This window comes from Leptodactylus fuscus, chromosome 4, assembly GCF_031893055.1.
Source record: "Leptodactylus fuscus isolate aLepFus1 chromosome 4, aLepFus1.hap2, whole genome shotgun sequence".
Lineage (NCBI taxonomy): Eukaryota > Metazoa > Chordata > Amphibia > Anura > Leptodactylidae > Leptodactylus > Leptodactylus fuscus.
In genome coordinates this window covers 49,814,961-49,838,381 of record NC_134268.1, presented here as the reverse complement: position 1 = coordinate 49,838,381, position 23,421 = coordinate 49,814,961, and the positions used below count along the sequence as shown (strand labels likewise).

Sequence of the window (23,421 nt, the reverse complement as noted above, 5' to 3'; positions counted from 1 at the left end):
ATGCTAGGCAGTGGGCGGAGCTATATAGGATGAAGCTGGACAGTGTGAAAGCTGATGAAAATGGAGTCTCATGGAAGATCAGGAGATTACAGAACATGCAGGATGTGTGTGGGCAAGAGGAGTATATAGGGTGTAGAGTTTCAGTGAGTACGACGGGGAATGTGTTGTGCCTCTGATGGGGGAGGGGGGAGAACTTTGGCACATTTCAGCAACATCCGTTCAGCCATTTGTAACACAGAAGCTGCTCAGACAGTCACATAACAAAACCCCTGTAATCACAATTGCCCGATGTAGCAGAGCTTACACAGCGCTGTAGCATACCTCTGTAGACTCTCCATATGCAAACATGTACATACAGCTGGGTATCCTACACATATGCATCGATGTAGCAGAACCGAAACTTGGGAGCAGGCTGATCAAACTTTGGCACATTTCAGCAACATCCATTCAGCCGTTTCCACCACAGAAGCTGCTCACACACTGACATAAGAACACCTCTCTAATCCAAATGGCCAGATGTAGCAGAGCTTAAGCAGCGCTGTAGCACAGCTCAGTACGCTCTCCATATGCAGAGATGTACATACAACTGAGTATGCTGCGCATATGCTGCGATGTAGCAGAGCCGAGACAGTTGGATCATCCTCAACAGCAATTGGCTAAATATAAGTGGCTCAGCGCCACCACCAACTTGCAGACAAAGTTGCGGGCATATGCTAATATATATATATATATATATATATATATATATATATATATATATATATATATATATATATATATATATACATACATACTAGCTGGTACCCGCGACTTCGTCTGCGGTGATTGTAGAAGTGTGTAAATACAGGCGCGGGTAAGGTATGGGATATAAAATGGAACTTTGTATCTTGTTTTTGCTGTAATTCTGAGAGCACATGAGACTTTTGTGTTGAATGTAATTTGTATTTCAGCTGCTATACGGTGTTGGTATAAACTGTACATAGTGTCTTTGGGACAGAGGTATTTCAGGTTAATATACTTGGATATACGACATTGTATGAGTTGTTATTTTGCGCCAGTACATGTAAGTTTTAGGCACAGGCTACCCTTGAGCAAGCAACATAAAGTCTGGCCCTGTGCATGACAGTTTAGTAACTCCATGTGCCTCTTATTAATAGCAATTAACCCCATAATGTCCCTCACATTAACCCCTGTGTAAGAGTTACTGATAGAGATGAGCGAGTACTGTTGGGATCAGCCGATCCGAGCAGCACGCTTGCATAGAAATGAATGGACGTAGCCGGCACGCAGGGGATTAAGCGCGCCGGCTACGTCCAAGCGGAAGTCCCAGGTGCATCCATTCATTTCTATGGAGCGTGCTGTTCGGATCGGCTGATCCCAACAGTACTCGCTCATCTCTAGTTACTGATATGTGAGAGACTTGGAGGTAATAATTAAGTATCTTCATTACTGAGGTCTTTTATTAGTCCCTCCATATGTCTCACATATTAGTAACCTTTATATGGGGCACACAGGGGTTAATATGAGGGACATGATGGGGTTTATTCCTATTAATGTGAGGCACATGGAGTTACTAACACTAAACTAATAACCCCAAATGGCTGACATTAATGAGAATAAGAACTAAAGGAAGGTAGCTGTGTGTTTCTTACTTTCAGTTTGCTAGCAGCTTCCTCTCCTCCTTTGGGAACTTTGCAGGGTGCAGATGGCAGGAGCTATCACTATAGCAGGCAGGCAGAGACCTGAGTGATTAAGCTCCACCCCCTGGGTTTCCTGCACCCCTCTCAAAGGGAAGTGTCCTTATTAGAGATGAGCGAACACTGTTCGGATCAGCCGATCCGAACAGCACTCTCCCATAGAAATGAATGGAAGCACCTGTGACGCTGACTTTGCCGGCGGCCGGCCGGCGTCACAGGTGCTTCCATTCATTTCTATGGGAGCGTGCTGTTCGGATCGGCTGATCCGAACATTGTTTGCTCATCTCTAGTCCTTATGCCTCAGCTCTAGCAGAGCACTGAAGAGACTCAGTCTTCATTTAACTCTTGCAGGTCCTGTGCTGCTGGCATGCCAGTGAAATATGGCAGGAGTGCCACTCTTGGCACGTGTGCCAGGGGTTGCTGACCTCTGCTGTAGGGGGTAATATGAATTTTGTGGCTTGCTATGGTCCAAAGTGTGTGAGATTGCAGAGATAGTGCTGTGAGTTTGGGTTTTGTGTGGGTCCTGGGAAAAAAACGTATGTACGCTATTGTGATGAAAAGTAGCCTATTGCGCAATCGAGTGTAGTGACTATGTTTGTGGAAAATTTCAGCCAAATCGGTGGAGCGGTTTTTGCGTGATTGACCGCCAAACATCCGAACATACAAAGTCACAAACATTTCACATTTATAATATTAATAGGAGATATATATATATATATATATATATATATATATATATATATATATATATATATATATATATTAGCTGGTACCCGCGACTTCGTCTGCGGTGATTGTAGAAGTGGGTATATACAGGCGCGGGTAAGGTTTTCATACTGTGTATAAGGTATGGGATATAAAATGTAACTGTGTATCTTGGTTTTGCTGTAATTCTGAGAACACATGAGACTTTGTGTTGAATGTAATTTGTATTTCAGCCGCTATACGGTGTTGGTATAAACTGTACATAGTGTCTTTGGGACAGAGGGATTTCAGGTTAATATACTTGGATATACGACATTGTATGAGTTGTTATTTTGCGCCAGTACATGTAAGTTTTGGGCACAGGATACCCTTGAGCAAGCAACATAAAGTCTGGCCCTGTGCATGACAGTTTAGTAACTCCATGCACCTCTTATTAATAGCAATTAACCCCATAATGTCCCTCACATTAACCCCTGTGTAAGAGTTACTGATAGAGATGAGCGAGTACTGTTGGGATCAGCCGATCCGAACAGCACGCTCGCATAGAAATGAATGGACGTAGCCGGCACGCGGGGGGTTAAGCGCGCCGGCTACGTCCAAGCGGAAGTACCAGGTGCATCCATTCATTTCTATGGAGCGTGCTGTTCGGATCGGCTGATCCCAACAGTACTCGCTCATCTCTAGTTACTGATATGTGAGAGACTTGGAGGTAATAATTAAGTATCTTCATTATTGAGGTCTTTTATTAGTCCCTCCATATGTCTCACATATTAGTAACCTTTATATGGGGCACACAGGGGTTAATATGAGGGACATGATGGGGTTTATTCCTATTAATGTGAGGCACATGGAGTTACTAACACTAAACTAATAACCCCAAATGCCTGACATTAATGAGAATAGGAACTAAAGGAAGGTAGCTGTGTGTTTCTTACTTTCAGTTTGCTAGCAGCTTCCTGTCCTCCTCCGGGAACGTTTGCAGGGTGCAGATGGCAGGAGCTATCACTATAGCAGGCAGGCAGAGACTTGAGCGATTAAGCTCCACCCCCTGGGTTTCCTGCACCCCTCTCAAAGGGGAGTGTCCTTATGCCTCAGCTCTAGCAGAGCACTGAAGAGACTCGGACTTCATTTAACTCTTGCAGGTCCTGTGCTGCTGGTGTGCCAGTGAAATATGGCAGGAGTGCCACTCTTGGCATGTCTACCAGGGGTTGCTGACCTCTGCTGTAGGGGGTAATATGAATTTTGTGGCTTGCTATGGTCCAAAGTGTGTGAGATTGCAGAGATAGTGATGTGAGTTTGGGTTTTGTGGGGGTCCTGGGAAAAACGTATGTGCGCTATTGTGACAAAAAGTAGCCTATTGCGCAATCGAGTATAGTGACTATGTTTGTGGAAAATTTCAGCCAAATCGGTGGAGCGGTTTTTGCGTGATTGACCGCCAAACATCCGAACATCCAAAGTCACAAACTCACAAACATTTCACATTTATAATATTAATAGGATATATATATATATATATATATATATATATATATATATATATATATATATATATATATATATATGTTTTGTTTACTTTCCAGCACAGGGTATTGTGGTTGATATGAATGAGATGTATTATAATAGCGTTATTTTTATTCCGATTTTTCCTGATGATCCATTGTTCGGCCAAGCTCCAGCCTGTGTAGTAAATAATAGATTTGGGCGATTGTAATGTTACAATTCACACCTGAGATTGTAAACCATTGTCATCATCCCTTAGCAACAGCAATGGCCTTTTATTGTGTGTAAATGTATGTCATCAAGCAGAGGAATTTTGATGCATCTTTTATCATTAGCCTTGAATATCCGGGCTATTATTTGTATAGATCTCCAGAGCCCATAGACTTGTGCAGGCAGCTGCAGCGCACATCACATTATTTATCCTTGTGCCTTATTTCTTCACTATAATGGTAAGCAAATGTTAGAACACAATGGGGCATATTTATTATTCTGGTCATGACTCAACTCTTATGTAAAATGTGCCAAAATGTGTCATACCATGGTTAGAAACAAAAACTTTTCTGATTCCACAAGGCAGCGTAGCTTAAATCATATTTATCACCAGAAGTCCTGCAGATAGATCAGTTAGGGTCACCTGAATCGCACAATTTTCTGCTCTTGTGAGCTAGCACAGATATAGATTTTTGGTCAGTATGAAATAACATTTTGGAACAAGGAGGAAGTTACCATTGCTCCCCAAGAGGTAAGCGGTTAAAGAGCTCACTTCGATATTAAAGGGATCCTATCATTAAAATGCAATTTTTTTTGACTAACACATAGGAATAGCCTGAAGAAAGGCTATTAGTCTCCTACCTTTGGATGTCTTCTCCGCACCATCGTCCGGTAGAAATCCCGGTTTTCTTCGGTATGCAAGTGAGTTCTCTCACTGCACTGGGGGCGTCCCCAATGCTGCGAGAGAATTCTCCAGCGACGCCTCCATCTTCTTCTGGAACGGCCTCTTCACGTGTCTTCTTCCGGCACTGGAGGTCAAACTTCCACATGCGGACGGCTTATGCGAGCATGCGCAGCACGCTCTGTACTCCATTGAACTACAGGAGCGTACTGCACATACTTGCGTAAGCGGGCACAAAAAAAAAATGGCTGCCCGCATGTGCAGTTGGCTCTGCCCAAGGCCCGATGCTCCTGTAGTTCAGTGGAGTACAGAGCGTACTGCGCATGCTCACGTAAGCGACCACAAAAAAATGGCTGGCCACATGTGGAAGTTTGACCCCCCAGTGCCGGAAGAAGACTCGTGAAGAGGCCTTTCCAGAAGAAAAAAGAGGCGGCGCTGGAGATTTCTATCGCAGCATTGGGAATGCCCCCAGTGCTGTCTGAGTGTTAGGGCCCGTCCCCAGAGAAGAGTGAAGAAAACCGGGATTTCTACCGAATGGCGGGGCGTAGCAGACATCTAAAGGTAGGAGAAGAATAGTCTTTCTTAAGGCTATTCCTACATGTTAGTCAGAAAAAATTGCATTTTAATGATAGGATCCCTTTAAGATCCATTGTGTTCTCAATGGAGAGACTGGAGTATGCGGCAGCCAGACACTTCTGTTATCATTATCTTCCCACGTACTAAAGGATCAGACATCCTTAAAATTTAACAGCCCAATCCTCCTTTTTGTTCCTTTCTCTTTACTTGCTGTTCCCATACTGAATAGCAAAAATTGAACTCTACAGAGCTCTACATCTGGTGTATTTGTTGGTAAAAGTTCCTGTGGGCCGATGTCAAACGTCTGCTGGTAATATTTGTCGGGGGGCACGCTTACATTGACCCGCTTTTGCTAATAGTTAGTGCAAATTTAGAAAAGACGCCAGATTTACCTAATGTTGGATATACCATTTGAGCCATTGTTTTGTGCCAAAATTTTGGTGTATTTGTTGCATTTTAAAAGGAGTATGTAAGCAGAATTCAGCCCTGCAGATAGATAGGTTAAGTTAGGATCATCTGAATCACCCTTGTGGACCAATACCTCTGTTACTAAGATGTCGCCTATTTGGCCAATATGCAATAACTTTTGGGAGTTGCTGTTGCTCCTAGATGGAGGACTTTGTGTCTGCGGAAAAAAAACGGACACCGGGCAGAGAGGCTGAAACCGCTCACGGGCGGTTACCTTTGAAAACCCATTGAAATGAATGGGTTTTAAAGCTGATCGCTCGCAAGCCGTTTGCTGTCCGGTTTCCCTGGGATTTACCACAGACACCCCAGGGCGGACAGCAGCGGCAGTGTGAACGCCCCCTAAGAGTTAGGCCGCAACGCCCTCATTGCACTAAAGAGCTCATTTGCATATTGATAAAATGGTTCTATGTATGTCGCTCTTTAGGAGGTTTTTGATTCTTACTTTTAAAAACACCTATACCACATGGTATACAATCCTATTAATATTATAAATGTGAAATGTTTGTGAGTTTGTGGGTTTGTGACTTTGGATGTTCGGATGTTTGGCGGTCAATCACGCAAAAACCGCTCCACCGATTTGGCTGAAATTTTCCACAAACATAGTCACTACACTCGATTGCGCAATAGGCTACTTTTTGTCACAATAGCGCACATACGTTTTTCCCAGGACCCCCACAAAACCCAAACTCACATCACTATCTCTGCAATCTCACACACTTTGGACCATAGCAAGCCACAAAATTCATATTACCCCTACAGCAGAGGTCAGCAACCCCTGGCACACGTGCCAAGAGTGGCACTCCTGCCATATTTCACTGGCACACCAGCAGCACAGGAGTTAAATGAAGTCCGAGTCTCTTCAGTGCTCTGCTTGAGCTGAGGCATAAGGACACTCCCCTTTGCGAGGGGTGCAGGAAACCCAGGGGGTGGAGCTTAATCGCTCAAGTCTCTGCCTGCCTGCTATAGTGATAGCTCCTGCCATCTGCACCCTGCAAACGTTCCCGGAGGAGGACAGGAAGCTGCTAGCAAACTGAAAGTAAGAAACACACAGCTCCCTTCCTTTAGTTCCTATTCACATTAATGTCAGCCATTTGGGGTTATTAGTTTAGTGTTAGTAACTCCATGTGCCTCACATTAATAGGAATAAACCCCATCATGTCCCTCATATTAACCCCTGTGTGCCTCATATAAAGGTTACTAATATGTGAGACATATGGAGGGACTAATAAAAGACCTCAGTAATGAAGATACTTAATTATTACCTCCAAGTCTCTCACATATCAGTAACTAGAGATGAGCGAGTACTGTTGGGATCAGCCGATCCGAACAGCACGCTCCATAGAAATGAATGGATGCACCTGGTACTTCCGCTTGGACGTAGCCGGCGCGCTTAACCCCCCGCATGCCGGCTACGTCCATTCATTTCTATGCGAGCGTGCTGTTCGGATCGGCTGATCCCAACAGTACTCGCTCATCTCTATCAGTAACTCTTACACAGGGGTTAATGTGAGGGACATGATGGGGTTAATTGCTATTAATAAGAGGCACATGGAGTTACTAAACTGTCATGCACAGGGCCAGACTTTATGTTGTTTGCTCAAGGGTATCCTGTGCCTAAAACTTACATGTACTGGCGCAAAATAACAACTCATACAATGTCGTATATCCAAGTATATTAACCTGAAATCCCTCTGTCCCAAAGACACTATGTACAGTTTATACCAACACCGTATAGCGGCTGAAATACAAATTACATTCAACACAAAAGTCTCATGTGCTCTCAGAATTACAGCAAAACCAAGATACACAGTTACATTTCATATCCCATACCTTATACACAGTATGAAAACCTTACCCGCGCCTGTATATACCCACTACTACAATCACCGCAGACGAAGTCACGGGTACCAGCTAGTTTTTACATATACACAAAGGGGGTAAAATGGCATACTGGCCCCAGTATATGTAAGAAAAAAATCTGAATGTTTTGTGAGAGATTTTATATCATAATCTTGAGCAGGGTGAAGGGTCCTTGGATACAATAGCAGCCGTCTCTGATTGTTTTTCCTGTCTAGTACATCTAAAGCCCCCTCATAGCGGAGCTGTGGGAATACGTGAAGTTTAGATAAGCGAGCAGATAATACCGCCGTACATTTAGGATACATAAAGCTTTTATCATTTGGAGCTATAGCAGGACAATTACACTGAGATAATCGCCGTGTAGGCCTTAGATCTGCCATTATAGGGACGTCTGTGTGTTAATAAATCATTTCCAAACTACTGTCAGAAACCCGTCTCCCCATACTTGGACTTCTTCACATATCCGAGTCACATCACACTTATACTCAACCCAGAATTGTACTTGGCAGAATAAATATTTCACACGATGCCGCCGCTTCTCATCTCCTTTAGGTAAAATGAAATGCCTCGCTTTGTTTTTCTCTGCTGCAAAAAGGCGTTCGGGACAAACTAACAAGCATGTAATAGTTTTCATTACAATATAATTGTCTGATATAATAACAGGTTTATACAAAGCGTCTTCTATAGCCGGGAATCTCTGGAACATAAATGTAATTGTTATTTCTGAGCTTTACCTGCTTACAGCTAGCCGGATGGCTGGAGGATTTTGCCAAAAAAAATAAAACTAAATTTATTTTATTTTTTATTTTTTTTAAAAGGGTCTGCCATTAGAAACCCAGGATATCAATCCAACCCTTCAGACAGATAGTATAGGGTCACCTGATAGGATGGGGACACCTAGTGATATCTCTGGAAATAACGTAGATATCATCTTGGTGTCATATGAACGAAGAGAATCTCCACTCTTGTATGACACCAAAAGCAAATCTACGTTTTACAATACCCGAGATATAACTATGTTTGAAGTGACCCTGCTCTACCATCATTCTCTTTGTTACACATCCCCGTATTCCATACACTGTAACATTCAGTCAAAAACCGCTCTCAATACAGAAGCAAGGAGAAAAGTGAAAAAATGGCAAATTTCACAAAAGGATCCAAAATTTGTTAATAAAGTATATTGCATTAGTTTAAGGGCTCGTTCACATCTGCGCCCGGGACTCCGTTCTGCAGGTTTCCGTTTCCTGCACAATACAGGGCAGGAGACGGAAACCTGCCGCCATCTTTCAAACTCCTTCATTTGAATGGGTTTGAGAAGTGTCCGTACGTGAGCGCCGGTGAGCGTTTTATGCTCTCCGCGGCGAAACCGTTTTTTTTAAACTGAACACAGAGTTGGACATGCAGTACTCTGTGTCTGGTTTGAAAAAAACGGTTTCACCGCGGAGAGCTCTAAACACTCACCGGCGCTCACGGCCGGATTCGGTATAACAGGTTTCCGTCTTTTGCATGCAGAAGACGGAAACCTGAGAACGGAGTGCAGACGCTGGTGTGAACCCAGCGTAATAATGACACAAATCTTTCCAGAAAATCAAAAGTTGTCCGGAAGTTTAGCCCCGCTTTTAGTGAGTTTAGCTGTGACCCTCTCCTCCTGTTTATGGTTTTCGTCAGACAACATATTATCTTATTGATTGTATTACTAAAGCTTTTGTGTCATTTTTTTAATTTTTTTTTGTGTTTAAAAATTTGGAGGGGTCTTTCTTCCCATTGAAAGCCACGAAACATCTCCAAGTTCTTACATTATTAAATGGCCCATTGAGCGGTCCACTGGTTACGTAAATCCATGGAAACTTTAATTTTTTTCCCCCCTTCTCTCCAGCATGTCAGTCAATCTCTCGTGTGCTGATTCTTCACTTTTCTCCCATTCTTTATTTGATTCTGCTATGGTACGGCGTCTGTGTGCAGAAAAGCTAGACGCAATGCAATGGATTTGTAACGGACAGCTGGATAGATGCAGAGCTATTATTTTTCTCATTTGTATAGAGAAATGTTTTTCTCCTTTCCTTGGTGTCCCTTGCTTCACATTACATTGCACATAAACTTTGGAGCAGTCCATTGGGGATAGCATAGCTCACAGGAACAGTAAATGCTATCAATAATGCAGAATAAATCGCTTCTTACAAATACCAGTTGTACCGAGGATGTAGCTGAATATTACAGGTATGGCGCACTGCAGTATAATGAGAGCGCGTCTTATACACAGTCTGTACGGTATTTTACACGCTATATTGTTGTGAATATAGATATGGCTATGAATATACAATACTATTCCCTCATAGGGCTGAGACCTAACTAAGTTTTCTTTCTTTCTAGGTCCCACGAGTTGCGCTCCAAGGTGTTATCGTTGCAGCTGCTCCTGTCAATCCTGCAGAATGCAGGTCCCGTCTTTAAGACCAATGAGATGTTTATCAATGCAATTAAGCAGTACCTCTGCGTTGCGCTGTCTAAAAATGGCGTTTCATCCGTCCCGGAAGTCTTTGAACTTTCTCTTTCTATTTTCTTGACCCTGTTATCGAACTTCAAATTACACTTAAAGATGCAGATAGAGGTAGGTTTTATGTTGTTCATGGATATTTTGTGAATAAATTGTGTGTCAAGGGTGTGTGTGTGTGTCCAGAATCTGAATATTTTTGATATAGATAACCTGTTCACAGGATCGTTACGGGATCATTTGGAGTCCGAAACCCAGTCCTACAATAATCAGCTAATGCAACCGCCTGAACCTTATACTAAGGCAGCATTCATACTGCCGCTGCTGTCCACCCCGGGGTGTCTGCTGTAAACCCTGGGGAAACCAGACAGCAGACGGCTTGCGAGCAGTCAGCTTTAAAACCCATTCATTCCCATTCAACCCTTTCCAGGCAGAGAGGCTGAAACCGCACACGAGCGGTCACCTTTTAGAACCCATTCAATTGAATGGGTTTTAAAGCCGACAACTCGCAAGCCGTCTGCTGTCCGCTTTCCCCAGGGTTTACAGTGCACATCCCAGGGTGGAAAGCAGCATGAATGCCGCCTATGTGTTTAGCTGGTAGCATGGAAACCTGAAAAATGTTTGTCCTAAAGTAGCAAATTAGGTTGGTTTTTAAGAGGTTAAAGAGGACCTTTCATGGTTTGGGGTACAGACAATTCTATATACTGCTGGAAAGCCAACAGTGCGCTGAATTCAGCACTCTGTCGGCTTTCCCGATCTGTGCCCCGGGTGAAGAGCTAGTGGTCCCGGTACCGTAGCTCTTCACAGTCAGAAGGGCGTTTCTGACACACTGTCAGGAACATCCTTCTGTACAAGCAACACCAATAGCGTTGTATTGTGTGAGCGGGGAGGAACACCCCCCTCCCTCTGCTCACAGTGCTCGTCCATAGACTACTTTCTTCCCCGCTCACACAGTACAGCGCTATTGATGTTGCTTGTACAGAAAGACGTTCCTGACAGTGTGTCAGAAACGCCCTTCTGACTGTGAAGAGCTACGGTACCGTGACCACTAACTCTTCACCCGGGGCACAGATCGGGAAAGCCGACAGTGCGCTGCTTTCCAGCAGTATATAGAACTGCCTGTGCCCCAAACATGAAAGGTCCTCTTTAAAGCTACTCTTCACAGATGTGTGCATTCTCTGCTTTCTTCAAGGGGTTTTCTAGCAATTACATGTAGATTACCTATCTTTAGACCCCCAAAGATCAGCTATTTGAAGGGACAGGTAGCGTACAGGTGAGTGCTGCGGTCTCTTCACTACAGTACCAAACACAGTGCTGTACATTGCATAGGGGCTGTGCTTTGTATCGTAGCTCAGTGCCATATACATAAATGCGATTGAGTTGCTGCTGTACCATGTGACTGAGAGGCTGCAGCACTTATGATCAGCTGACCTGTGGGGGTCCTATTTGTGCCCCAGTGACCACATATTGATGATATACTCTAAGGATAAGAGGGCGTTCACAATACTGCTATGAACGTCCATTGCTCTCATCCATCACTTTACTACCATTAATGATAGTAGAGTGATGGACACAGATCTAGCTACCTCTGTCTGCTCCTGTTCCCAATAAGCTTAATGTTTTTAAAAAAAAAAAAAAGAAAAAAAAAAGTTTTTTTCCGTCCTGTTTGTTTAACTTTTGTAACAGAAGAGAAACCTCCTTCTTGCATGCCTATTTTCACCATCAGGAAAGTAAAATACGTAATGGGAGAAAGCTTCCGCCATGTTTTTTTCTACATCAGTATCAATAGGAACGGACGCCAGATGGAGGGGGCTCAATCTGTGCCCATTACTCTTCCACTGTTAATGTCCGTTGTCTTCATCCTATGACAGGTGAAAACAACGGACATTAAATAACCTTAGTGTGAACCCATACTAGGCCATCAATATGCAAGTCCTAAAACACCTCTTTAGGATGTACGGTATACGCTCATAGAGGGCTGCTTATGTGGATGATCCATATATAATAAATGAGATGAGTTCTTCAGCGCCGGAGCTCAAGGTCTGCAGGACTGAATTCTAATATAAGATATAGTATAAGAGTGCAGAGCGCGGTCTTTTTTTTTCTTTTTTTTGTTCCCGCTCTGTTTGTGGAGTCATTTTTGCATTAAGATGATCTGATGTTGTGGATTCTTGCAGATCAGTATATGAAATCCATCCATCCGTCTTTCTATTTCTTTCAGGTTTTCTTCAAAGAAATCTTCCTTTATATTCTGGAAACATCCACTAGTTCATTCGATCACAAATGGATGGTTATTCAGACATTGACAAGAATCTGTGCAGGTATGACGCGACCAGATATACTGCCCCCACCCCTGTTGTCTGCCATAGGTAGATATGACTAGTGTGTCTCATACTGATCCGCTCCGTCCGATGTCTCCTACAGATGCTCAAAGTGTGGTGGATATTTATGTCAATTACGACTGTGACTTGAACGCAGCAAACATCTTTGAAAGATTGGTTAATGATCTCTCAAAGATTGCTCAAGGAAGAGGCAGTCAAGAACTTGGCATGACGAATGTTCAGGTATGTAATTACTGGTTAATATATAATTTTCCCTGCACTTGACGTTTTTAGGCCAAACTCTCCAATTTTAAGTATTTCTGTTAATTTCCCAGTCCTTTTCAGTTTGGATACCTGCAGTTATACAATGTATATAGAGGTCAGTCCATGCAAAACGCAGGTCTGGTACATGTTTTGCGTATTTCAGGCAAGTGCTATAGGGACAATGTGGTTTGTCATAGTTAGCCATAAACCTCATTTATTAGGTATATTCTAATGGATGTAGTTACGGTGCAAACTATGCACTTTATAGTTAAACCAGGGGATGTCCAACACCTGGACTCCCCACTGATCGGCCAATTGAAGGGGGCGCAGTGTTTGGACAAGTGCTGCGGCCTTCAAGCACAGCACATATATTGCTTAGTGGATGTGCTTGGTACTGCAGCTCAGCCCAATTTATTTGAATGGGACTGAGATGCAGCATGGCCAGGGCCATTGACTTAAAGCAAAACCTTTGTGATATATATTTATATTTTATTTATTTATTTCCAGCAAGTATTTTTTTGCGTTCTATCTGAACCGTCTTTTTAGTTGGGTCATGTGCTCTCATGGCGACCACCTGAGAATAAGATGCCTTTCTGTTCTCTTTAAAGGGGTCACCATCTCAGGCTACAGACCTTTTTGTATAATTGAAATTATATGTACCATTTGTTCACAAGAGGAACACCAAATTTCTGTAACGTCTGATTATAAGTCACTCGGTTATAATGAAGAAGATCGCAATACAACCTTCCGAACTCTACAGTTATAGCCTCTTAGATTATTTAGTAGAAGGAGAGAGAGAAAAGGAGAATTACCCTGTCCCCCAGAAGGCAGAGATGGTATTGTCTCTAGCTGCCCATGTGACACTGTCCAGAGACAGCTTTGGTTTGATAGCAACCCTTATTTTTACCTGTAGACATGTCTTATCAGACTCCTCTCTGCTGCTCCTGGTGCATGTATACCACTGAAGCTGGCGAAATAAACCTCAGGGCTTATTCACATCTGCGCCCAGTCTTCGTTTATACAGGTTTCCGTTTCCTGCCCGAAACTGGGCAGGAAACAGAAACCTGCAGGCATTTTTCAAACCCATTTTATGCTCGCCGTGGCAAAATCGTTTTCTTTTTTAACTGGACACAGAGTCGGACATGCAGGACTTTGTGTCCGGTTTTAAAAAACTGTTTCGCCGCGGAGAGCATAAAACGCTCACCGGCGCTCACGGCCGGGCTCGGTCTGACACCGAACACCTAAGTACAGAGACCGAACACTGGTGTGAACCCAGTGTTAGCTTTATTGCGCAGGCGCCCAAGGATCTGCTCGTGTGCACTGAAGTTGAGGTGGGGTGTACTACTCTGGCTTCAATAAAGAGCTACACAGGCGCCAGGAGTACCAAGAGCTGGGTTAAGTATAAGGTTTGGTTTTCCATGCGGACACAGGTATTTAGGGCACAATATACGGGCCTGTGGGTAGATAGTGCCCAGATAGCTTGGGAATTCCTATTTGCTATATACATTGACAACATTATCCTATGTATACAGCAGCATACAGAAAGCACAGCATCCCCAGATAAGGGCAAATGAGGCAGAAAAGGAAAACTATTCCAAAGCTTATGTCTTTGCCTCAAATGTATTAGAAAAAAAAAACAATAAAAATCCAGCAAAATTGTGACAGCTTTGTTGTAAGTGTCTAGAAGTGCGGGCGGCTGTTCCTCTCGGTACATGATATCAGACAGACTAATTACTGCCTCAATCAAGCCTTGAAGGAAGGTTAATGGAAGGAAGGCTGAGTCCTCCGCACATCCAAGTGACAGCACTGGGCCTGTGTTTGGTACTGACTGAATGTGTTGTTACAACTTGTAATGTCTTTCTTTTTTAAGGAATTAAGTCTGAGGAAGAAAGGCCTGGAGTGCTTGGTTTCCATCTTAAAATGCATGGTGGAGTGGAGTAAAGACTTGTATGTGAATCCTAACTCTCAGACGACGCTTGGTAAGTGGGACTATCTGGTAGAATGGTTTATAGAAAAACACAATGTGGGAAATTATTAGGCGACGGGTTGTTGCTTTATATTTAAAGAAGTTTTCCCACAAGATCGGTCTGAATATGGGTGACAGGAAAGGTGGAAAACCCTCAGCATGTGCTTGGGTGTCCTATACAAACCATAGGGCTAAAGCCAGACACTGATATAGGTCATCAATATCTGATCGGTGGGTGTCCAGTGCCTGGAATCCCAACTGATCAGCTAATTGAAGGGGGTGCAGTGATTGAACAAGTGATGTGGCCTCTTGCTTGCAACCACAGCACATACATTGATACATTGCTTGATACTGCAGCTCAGCCCAATTTATTTGAATGAGACTGAGTTGCAGTATGGTCATGTGACCGATGGATGTGGTGTTACAGGCCTGAGAAGAGGAAGTGAATCTCGCCACAGACTCTTTAAACAGCTGATCGGTGGCAGTGCTGAATGTCACTTTACCCATATAAGGGTCCATTCATACAGAGGAAGTTGGCGCTCATTCTGGCGTGGAATCTGCGCTGAAAAAAAGACTTCCATTGACTTCAGTGGGTTCTGTTTTCCACGCGGAACCCATTGATATCAATGGGAGGCTTTTTTTCCATTGATTCCATTGGATTCCACGCGGAAAACGGAACCCATTGAAGTCAATGGGAGGCTTTTTTTCAGCGCAGATTCCACGCCAGAATCCGTGCCAATTTCCTCTGTGTGAATGGACCCTAATATTGATGGTTTAAGCATAAGTCATCAGTGTCCGAGCCCTAGAAAATCTCTTTAGCCAATCCTAGTAATATCTATGTAGAAGGGGTTTTCATAAGTTCTATTTGCTTACAAGTTTATCATTACCTTTGTGCAACAGGTCAAGAGAAACCCATCGAGCAGGATACAAATGAGACCAAACACCCCGAGACCATCAATCGATACGGAAGCCTGAACTCTCTGGATTCTACCACGTCTTCGGGCATTGGCAGCTACAGCACGCAGATGTCTGGCACCGATAACCCCGAGCAGTTTGAAGTCCTAAAACAACAAAAAGAAATCATAGAGCAGGGGATAGATTTGTAAGTCGGCCCGTCTGTCTGATCATGATATCGCTGCTTTGCTTTTCCATTTTGGCCTCATTTTTGGCTTCTGAACAGAAAAAGGGAAAAAAAAAAAATCCTTCTTTAATCTAATTTGGTAGGAATGAATGAATGAACGGCAGATTTATGAGGGCTGTGTGCTTTTTTTTTTTTTTTTTTCTGGGGACATGAGATATGAGTATATACATCTTTATTATATATCAGAGGATTACTGTAGTTTATAATGAAATTGTTATGAGTGTTAGAAGCCTGCGTATGGGGCCTGAATCCACTTAGGCCCTGTTCCCACGGGGCAAGAGGGGACGGATTTTGGCACTGAATCCACGTCATAATCCGCCCCCTCACAATAGCAGTCTATGTAGACCGCTAGCTTACTTTTTACCATGAGCGGCAAAAGAAGTGAGCTGCCCTTTCTTCAGGTGGATTCCACGGCTGAGTCAGCCGCGACATCCGCCTCACAGTAGCACGCTCCGGACTAGGTTCATTCATTTGGGCCTGCTCCGGACCGGAGTACTGCGACTGTCGGAAGTTGCGGTAGGCGTATTTTGGTCCTGTTCTGACGCGGACGCGTCAAAATCAGGACCAAAATATGCCCCCTTTGCCCCGTGTGAACTAACCCGTAGCGGTTTGGTTATCTATAAAACCCAAAAAAGTTTGTAAATGATTTCAAAATATAAATATGTGGATACATTTACCTAACTGAATACTATTAAAGGGATTTTCGAGGCATTCTGATCTATGCTTAGGATAAAATTGCTAGGGGGCTGACACCCAGCACCTCTACTTATCAGCTGATCAGTAGTCACTTTAAAGCACAGAGCTGGAAGCAGGCAGCGCCATCCACAGCGTAGTGGTGGTCAGTGATTACTGCAGCTCAGGTCACATACATATCAGCTGAGTTGTATAATCACTGACCCTAATCACTACACAGTATATGGAGCTGTCTGCTACCAGCGCTGTGCACTGTATTTTAACAGTACTGCTGCTTGTGATATCAGCTAATGGTAGGGTTGCTCGGTGTCAGACCCCATCAGTCTGATATTGATGACCTTTGCTAAGAAGAGGTCATCAAAAAGGTTTGCCTGGAAAAAGTCCTTAAAGCCAAATTCACACTTCTGTAAGGAGGTATCTTCTGTTCATAGTATTTAGTGTCATAATATGCTGCACAACTGTGAACAATGGTTGTCCCACAATGAAATATAATTTGACTCTGCTACGGTTACATACTTGTTATGGCGCCCCCTGGTGTTCTTTTGATTGCCTATTAGAATTTTCTCATACGGCTTGGTGACTCTTTTGTCTTTAAAATAAAATCAGTTGTGTTTTTTTTTTTGTTTTGTTTTTTTTAAGTTTAAAGATTACCTTTAATCCCCTCCGCTAACTCTAGATCTTAGCATCTGTTATTAGCTGCTGCTCCGCTGATTCTACACAGTTGATTTTTTTTTTTTTTCTCTAGTCCTCACCATTCCCAAGCAATAAATGCTGTAAGAGCTGGTGCCTGATATGCCACTTAGCCTCTGTAATGTCAGGTGGTCAGTGTCAAGGAGGAGCAGGAAAGGGCGGAGAGATTCAGAGCTCCAATCAGAGGTGAACAATTTCAGAGCCACACCCCTTGTCTGCTCCTCCTTACCCGCCCACCTGTCAGTACAGAGCCTAAATAGTATATCGGCACCAAAACTAACTGCACTGATTGCTCAGGATTGGTGGGAGCTAGAGGAAAAATTCCACCTGTGCTGGAATCAGAAAAGAGGTCCCTATTAAATTATGCAACTTAGAGGACTTGGCAGATGTAGTGAAAGGTCCGCTTTAAGGGCAGTTCTCAATTTTCATGTGTTTGCTTAAAGAAACTAAAATATGTCAGTGATCTGGCGCAGGGGGAGGAGCTAGAGATATTTGACCACAATAAAGAACGTGCTAACCGTAGTTTGCTATAGGCGCACAAGCCCTGCATGGAATATATCAATCTATGTGGCAGGGCTAACAGAAATTTTACAATTCTTGCAACAAGGAGACTCAAATTTTTTTGATATGATAAATTTCTTGAAATAATGAATTGCGCAGCCCTGTGTATTTAGAGTTGTGAGAAGGAGCTGTTTCTAGTGCGCTGATTTTTAGGCCGGTCGTACCGATGACATACTGATCGGTCATCTATGGCAGTGCTCGGCAACCTTTGGCACTGGTGCTGTTGTGGTACTACAAGTCCCAGTATTCATGCATGCTTGCTCTGTAGCATGCTGGGAGTTGTTGTTTCACAGAAGCCAAGGATTGCCGATCCCTGATCTGTGCGATTGTTTGTCTCAGCAGCTAAACTGCGTGAATAGGGAGTCAGTCTTTAAAAGCCCTCGTCCCCGGCCATGCCATATACACAGATTTGGTCAACCACAGCCAAAATTTTCCATCCTGGCCGATCATGTGTTTTTTATGGACTCAAGTCTGCTATCGGCAATTGCGAATTATTGTTCAAATGCCTTTATGAAACTATATTCGGCCATCTTGTATCTGCTGTGCACCTTTATCCACTGTTCTGTACTAAATTTCGCAAAAGTTTGGTTTGTGAAGTCTGTTTGATGAACAAATAGAAACTATATGTCTAAACTTTTGCAAAATTTACTTCTAAAGTCCCAGTATGGAGCCCTATAGGTGATCCTCAGCATGAAAGTAAGCCGTATCTAAGCAACAAGATGCCGCAACGCAGACAAACATGGACTAAAAGCCTCCAAATGATTGCTATCTTTGATGGCGAGATTGAGGCACTTGATATAATGTCGTCTAGCGGAGTGCGGCAACATACGCTACTGCGGACGCCTCTCCAGAGCTCGCCGGCTGTCTCTTGATCATAACATTGTGTCCTCTTTGAACTATGTTCCCGGACATTTTAAGGTTCAGTAACATTGACTTACAATTTTGTCCATGTCTCATAGTGATTCGGCTCAATCTTTGAAGTTGATGTTTGTTATTTGCGGCACGCTCTGAATTCCTTGTATGGATGTAAGTTGTTTCTTCTCTTCATTGAACAGATTTAATAAGAAACCAAAAAGAGGAATCCAATATCTGCAAGAACAAGGGATGTTGGGAAATACCCCAGAAGATATTGCCCAATTCCTGCATCAAGAGGAGCGTTTAGATTCTGTAAGAATTTCCTTTTAGTTGGGATGATACATGTCTGGGAAATGGTGTAGATCCGTGATGGCAAACCTATGGCACAGGTGGCACTCAAAGCCCTCTCTGTGGGCACACATCTGGCGCAGATCATACTGTGTGGGGGCCACTATGGAGCAAATTGTACTGTGTGGAGGCCACTATGGAGCAGAGTGTACTTTGTGTGGTCCACTGTGGAGCAGATTGTACTGTGTGGGGGCCACTGTGGGGCAGATTGTACTGTGTGGGGGCCACTGTGGGGCAGATTGTACTGTGTGGAGGCCACTATGGAGCAGATTGTACTGTGTGGGGGCCACTGTGGGGCAGATTGTACTGTGTGGGGGCCACTGTGGGGCAGATTGTACTGTGTGGAGGCCACTATGGAGCAGATTGTACTGTGTGGGGGCCACTGTGGGGCAGATTGTACTGTGTGGGGGCCACTGTGGGGCAGATTGTACTGTGTGGAGGCCACTATGGAGCAGATTGTACTGTGTGGGGGCCACTGTGGGGCAGATTGTACTGTGTGGGGGCCACTGTGGGGCAGATTGTACTGTGTGGAGGCCACTGTGGGGCAGATTGTACTGTGTGGAGGCCACTGTGGGGCAGATTGTACTGTGTGGAGGCCACTGTGGGGCAGATTGTACTGTGTGGAGGCCACTATGGAGCAGATCATACTGTGTGGAAGCCACTATGGAGCAATTGTACTGTATGGGGCCACTGTGAAGCAGATTAGACTGTGTGAGGGCCACTGTGGAGCAGATTGGGGGCCCTTCATTATTTATACCTCACAGTATCGGTTATATAGCAGACATGTGATATTATTCTAGGTCATAATAACATTGCACGGTCACTATAAAATAGATCTGTGCGATGTAAATCGTGAACTTTAATTGTTCAAAATTATACCAAATGCAGTACAAAGTTGTTTCTGTAATTGAAAGCTCTGTAAAGCTCCATTCACACAACTGAATTTTGCGGGTCTGTAATTGTCCACACTTGTGGATCCGCATAGTATTAAGATTAAATTGCTGTGTTGGCACTTTGTTATAAATTATTGGGTCTTGGGTTGCAGTTTGGGCACTCGGGCTCTAAAAGGATCACCATCACTGGTGTAGATTTTTCTAGGATTGGGTTGCTGAAATAAATGACTTTTTCCATACACAAGTCTGATACAGTGTATAACAATTGGTCATGTGTGTGTAGCCTAAAGCTGAGGACACATGGCACAATCTTACATCAGGTTGTCTACAGCAAACTCACGAGTGGATAAACCGCTACAATGTAATAGCAGCACAGTGGATGGGATATATACAAGTGCACCACAGTAAACCTTTCCAGTGGCTTTCATGGAAACCAGGCTGAATTGTCCCTGGCGACAGTGCAGCAGCTTGTGTGTCCTGTGTGTTCCCAGCTTCAGGCTGCTTTCTCTTTGACATGACAGTTACTTTAGTGCTCCATTTGCAGTGAAGGCTGCTGAGCTATGCTGCAGATATTCCTAGTGCTGATGGAGGGGACTATGAGACGAACAATCTCTACAAAGTGGATTCCTGAGCTCCACGCTGAGCTGTACTATGTGGGGTACACAGCCGCATATGTTCAGTCTCCTTGCAGCGCTGCTGTAGGGGAAATAAAACGGTACAATATGTTTTCCAGTCAGTGCTCTGTGTATAGCATAGATAGGCAAGGTCATCTAAAACAAGATATTTTTTTGTAACTTTTTTTTTTTTTTTTTTTTTTTTACACTATCCAATAGATGATGGTCTTGACTAGGGACACTTCCTTATTACATGGGATGTCCCGATATGGGGTATATAAACAGGTTTTCTGACATCTTACGAATGCTGCTAAATGTAGTAGAGATTGTCTATCTTGGAACTTGTGCAGCTTTGAATTGGTTTCCTGACCTTAAACGGTGGTTTTTATTTGGTCCATATTTTGCGTTCCAGACTCAGGTTGGAGAATTCCTTGGAGACAATGATAAATTTAACAAAGAGGTCATGTACGCTTATGTGGACCAGCATGACTTTTTGGGGAAAGACTTTGTGTCTGCTCTGAGAATGTTTCTTGAAGGATTCCGCCTTCCTGGTGAAGCCCAAAAAATTGATCGCTTAATGGAGAAATTTGCTGCTCGATACCTGGAGTGCAATCAGGGGTAAGCAACGCTATTATCATGTATGGGTATTGTAGCAAGAGGGTGGGCAAAGCATACTATCCAAACTCATTGGACATGGGGCTTGAGGAGAGGCACCCTGGAGGGACAGTTGTCAAAGCAACAGCATGACATGAGAGGGACTCCTAGCATTATAGTTATCTATGATGCTAGAAGTCTCTGACTCCTAGCAATATACTGTTCTGTACCAGGTAGTATTTCTTTCTCATGTTTCCTTCCTCTGTTTTTAGCACATTCTGCATTCACTGATCCCTTCTGTGTACAGAAATCCAGCCCTGTTGTGAGAGGAAACAGAAAAGTCTCTTATTTTTCACCTCTTCCTCCACACCCTTCTCCATAGATTTCTATCACCTTACGCTGGGTTCACACCAGCATTCGGTCTCCGTTCAGAGGTTTCCATCTTCTGCAGGCAGAAGATAGAATCCTGTCAGATCGAGTCTGGCCGTGAGCGTTTTGGGCTCTCCGCGACGAAACCGATTTTGTTTTTTAATCGGGCGCAGAGTCCTGCATGTCCGACTTTGTGTCTGGTTAAAAAAAAAAAAAAAAAAAAAAAACGGTTTCGCCGCGGAGAGCACAAAACGCTCACCAGTGCTCACAGTCGGACACTTTTCAAACCCATTCATTTGAATGGGTTTGAAAAATGCCTGCAGGTTTCCGTCTTCTGCCCAGTTTTGAAAGTGGAGACCCCGGGCGCAGATGTGAACAAGCCCTAACTGATAAAAGCAAGATGGCTGCTGAGCTGAAAAGTGACAACTGATAGGGAAATGTTAAGAAATGTGTTGAAAATAGATTTACAAGTGTAATTTTCTGACTATAGATCACCTTGAATGAGAAGCTATTGCCTGCTATAATAAGAAGTGTAGTATCATGTATCTATCATACGTCTGGTCTGCTTTATGAACTGTATGGAATAAGCCCATATAGGAGGAATATGTAATAAGGATGGAACACACCATTCCTTAGCTTGTCATGGCCTTGAATGAGGCGGTGTTCACACTGCATTCTGAACAACCTTGTTGTATGCGACAGACAGGCTCACATACACGCTTTTGTCCTCTGCTGAGCTGGCGTACATCAATATACAGTACTTGTATATTTTGCTGCATCAGAAAGCAGAGCAGGATATTTTTTGTTTTTATCAATAAGATTTTTATAGAATTTTTGGAAAGCAGGTACAAAGAACACCCCAAAGACAGTCGTGTAATGAACAGGGTAAGAAGATGCAGTTAATGCGAAAAACAAAAATATATACTACACTGACCAGAGTGAAATGTGAACACAGCCTTAGCTGGGCAAAACAACCTGGCAGCTATGAAATGGGCAGAAGTACTTGGATGTCGTCCGTTAATATGATACAAGCTAGTATCATCTCTAAGACAGTCTTTATGCTGTTTCTTATCAGAGCCGCTAGTGAAGATTATGGCAGCTATGGGAATAACAGTAGCTTATGCAACCCATATGAACCTGGTTATTCTAAAAGCTTTTATTACAACACTTAGCCGCATCTTTGTGTCGCCCTTATTCTTCTGATGTTTTTATTTTTCTTAATGTTGTGTTTTTTCGATTTTTTTTCTTTTTTTCTTCTTATTTTGCAGACAAACCTTGTTTGCTAGTGCAGACACGGCTTATGTTCTGGCTTACTCAATCATTATGCTGACAACAGATCTTCATAGTCCTCAGGTATGTTACCGCTAGCTGGGTTTTGTGTGACTTTTGACATAATACTTACAATAACAAATTAGTATTCTCAATTACCGGTAGATTAATGAGATTATTCTCAACATGGCACTGTCCATACTTAAAATGTCTTCATTCTGGGGAACATTATCCAGATTATCCACAAATGAATACAGTTTCAGTACATAACAATGAAGAAGTCTAAATAACTTAAGAAATCTGTTATCGTATAAGATCCCGACAGGGAACTCAGAAATTGCACAAAACATATTCTCCCTTAATCTCCTCCTTTCCATTTTATCTGTTTGATTCCATATTGCAATGTGAAATATATATGTGCTTCTATTGGGGGGAAGGTAGCTCTGTAGCAGCAATAGTTTGGACCCAACCAGTCAGAAACGGGGACACAAAATCTGGTGCAAACAGTTTTATTTAGAAATGAACAGCAAAATAAATAAACCTTCACTTCAGGCACAAAAATAAGCAAAATAAAATACAGCCTTAACTTCAGGCAAAAAATGAGCAACAAAGCCCTGCTCGTCTGAGCACTTACTAAACAATAAGTACTAACTGGAT

At 43.2% G+C, this 23,421-nt stretch overlaps 1 protein-coding gene across 2 annotated transcripts in view; it reads left to right on the top strand.

Moving 5' to 3' along the window:
* The window catches only part of ARFGEF1 (ARF guanine nucleotide exchange factor 1), a 118,311-nt gene that overhangs the window by 59,863 nt on the left and 35,027 nt on the right, over positions 1–23,421 (top strand). For both annotated transcript variants that reach the window (XR_012715439.1, XM_075270398.1), the window contains exons 10-17: positions 10,069–10,303; positions 12,408–12,507; positions 12,611–12,750; positions 14,642–14,750; positions 15,638–15,839; positions 18,878–18,989; positions 20,945–21,150; positions 22,764–22,848. Coding sequence is in view for 1 of the 2 variants with exons in the window: in XM_075270398.1 (XP_075126499.1) it covers positions 10,069–10,303; positions 12,408–12,507; positions 12,611–12,750; positions 14,642–14,750; positions 15,638–15,839; positions 18,878–18,989; positions 20,945–21,150; positions 22,764–22,848 (1,189 nt within the window). In the remaining variant the exon portion in view is untranslated. The remainder of the gene's footprint in view (positions 1–10,068; positions 10,304–12,407; positions 12,508–12,610; positions 12,751–14,641; positions 14,751–15,637; positions 15,840–18,877; positions 18,990–20,944; positions 21,151–22,763; positions 22,849–23,421) is intronic.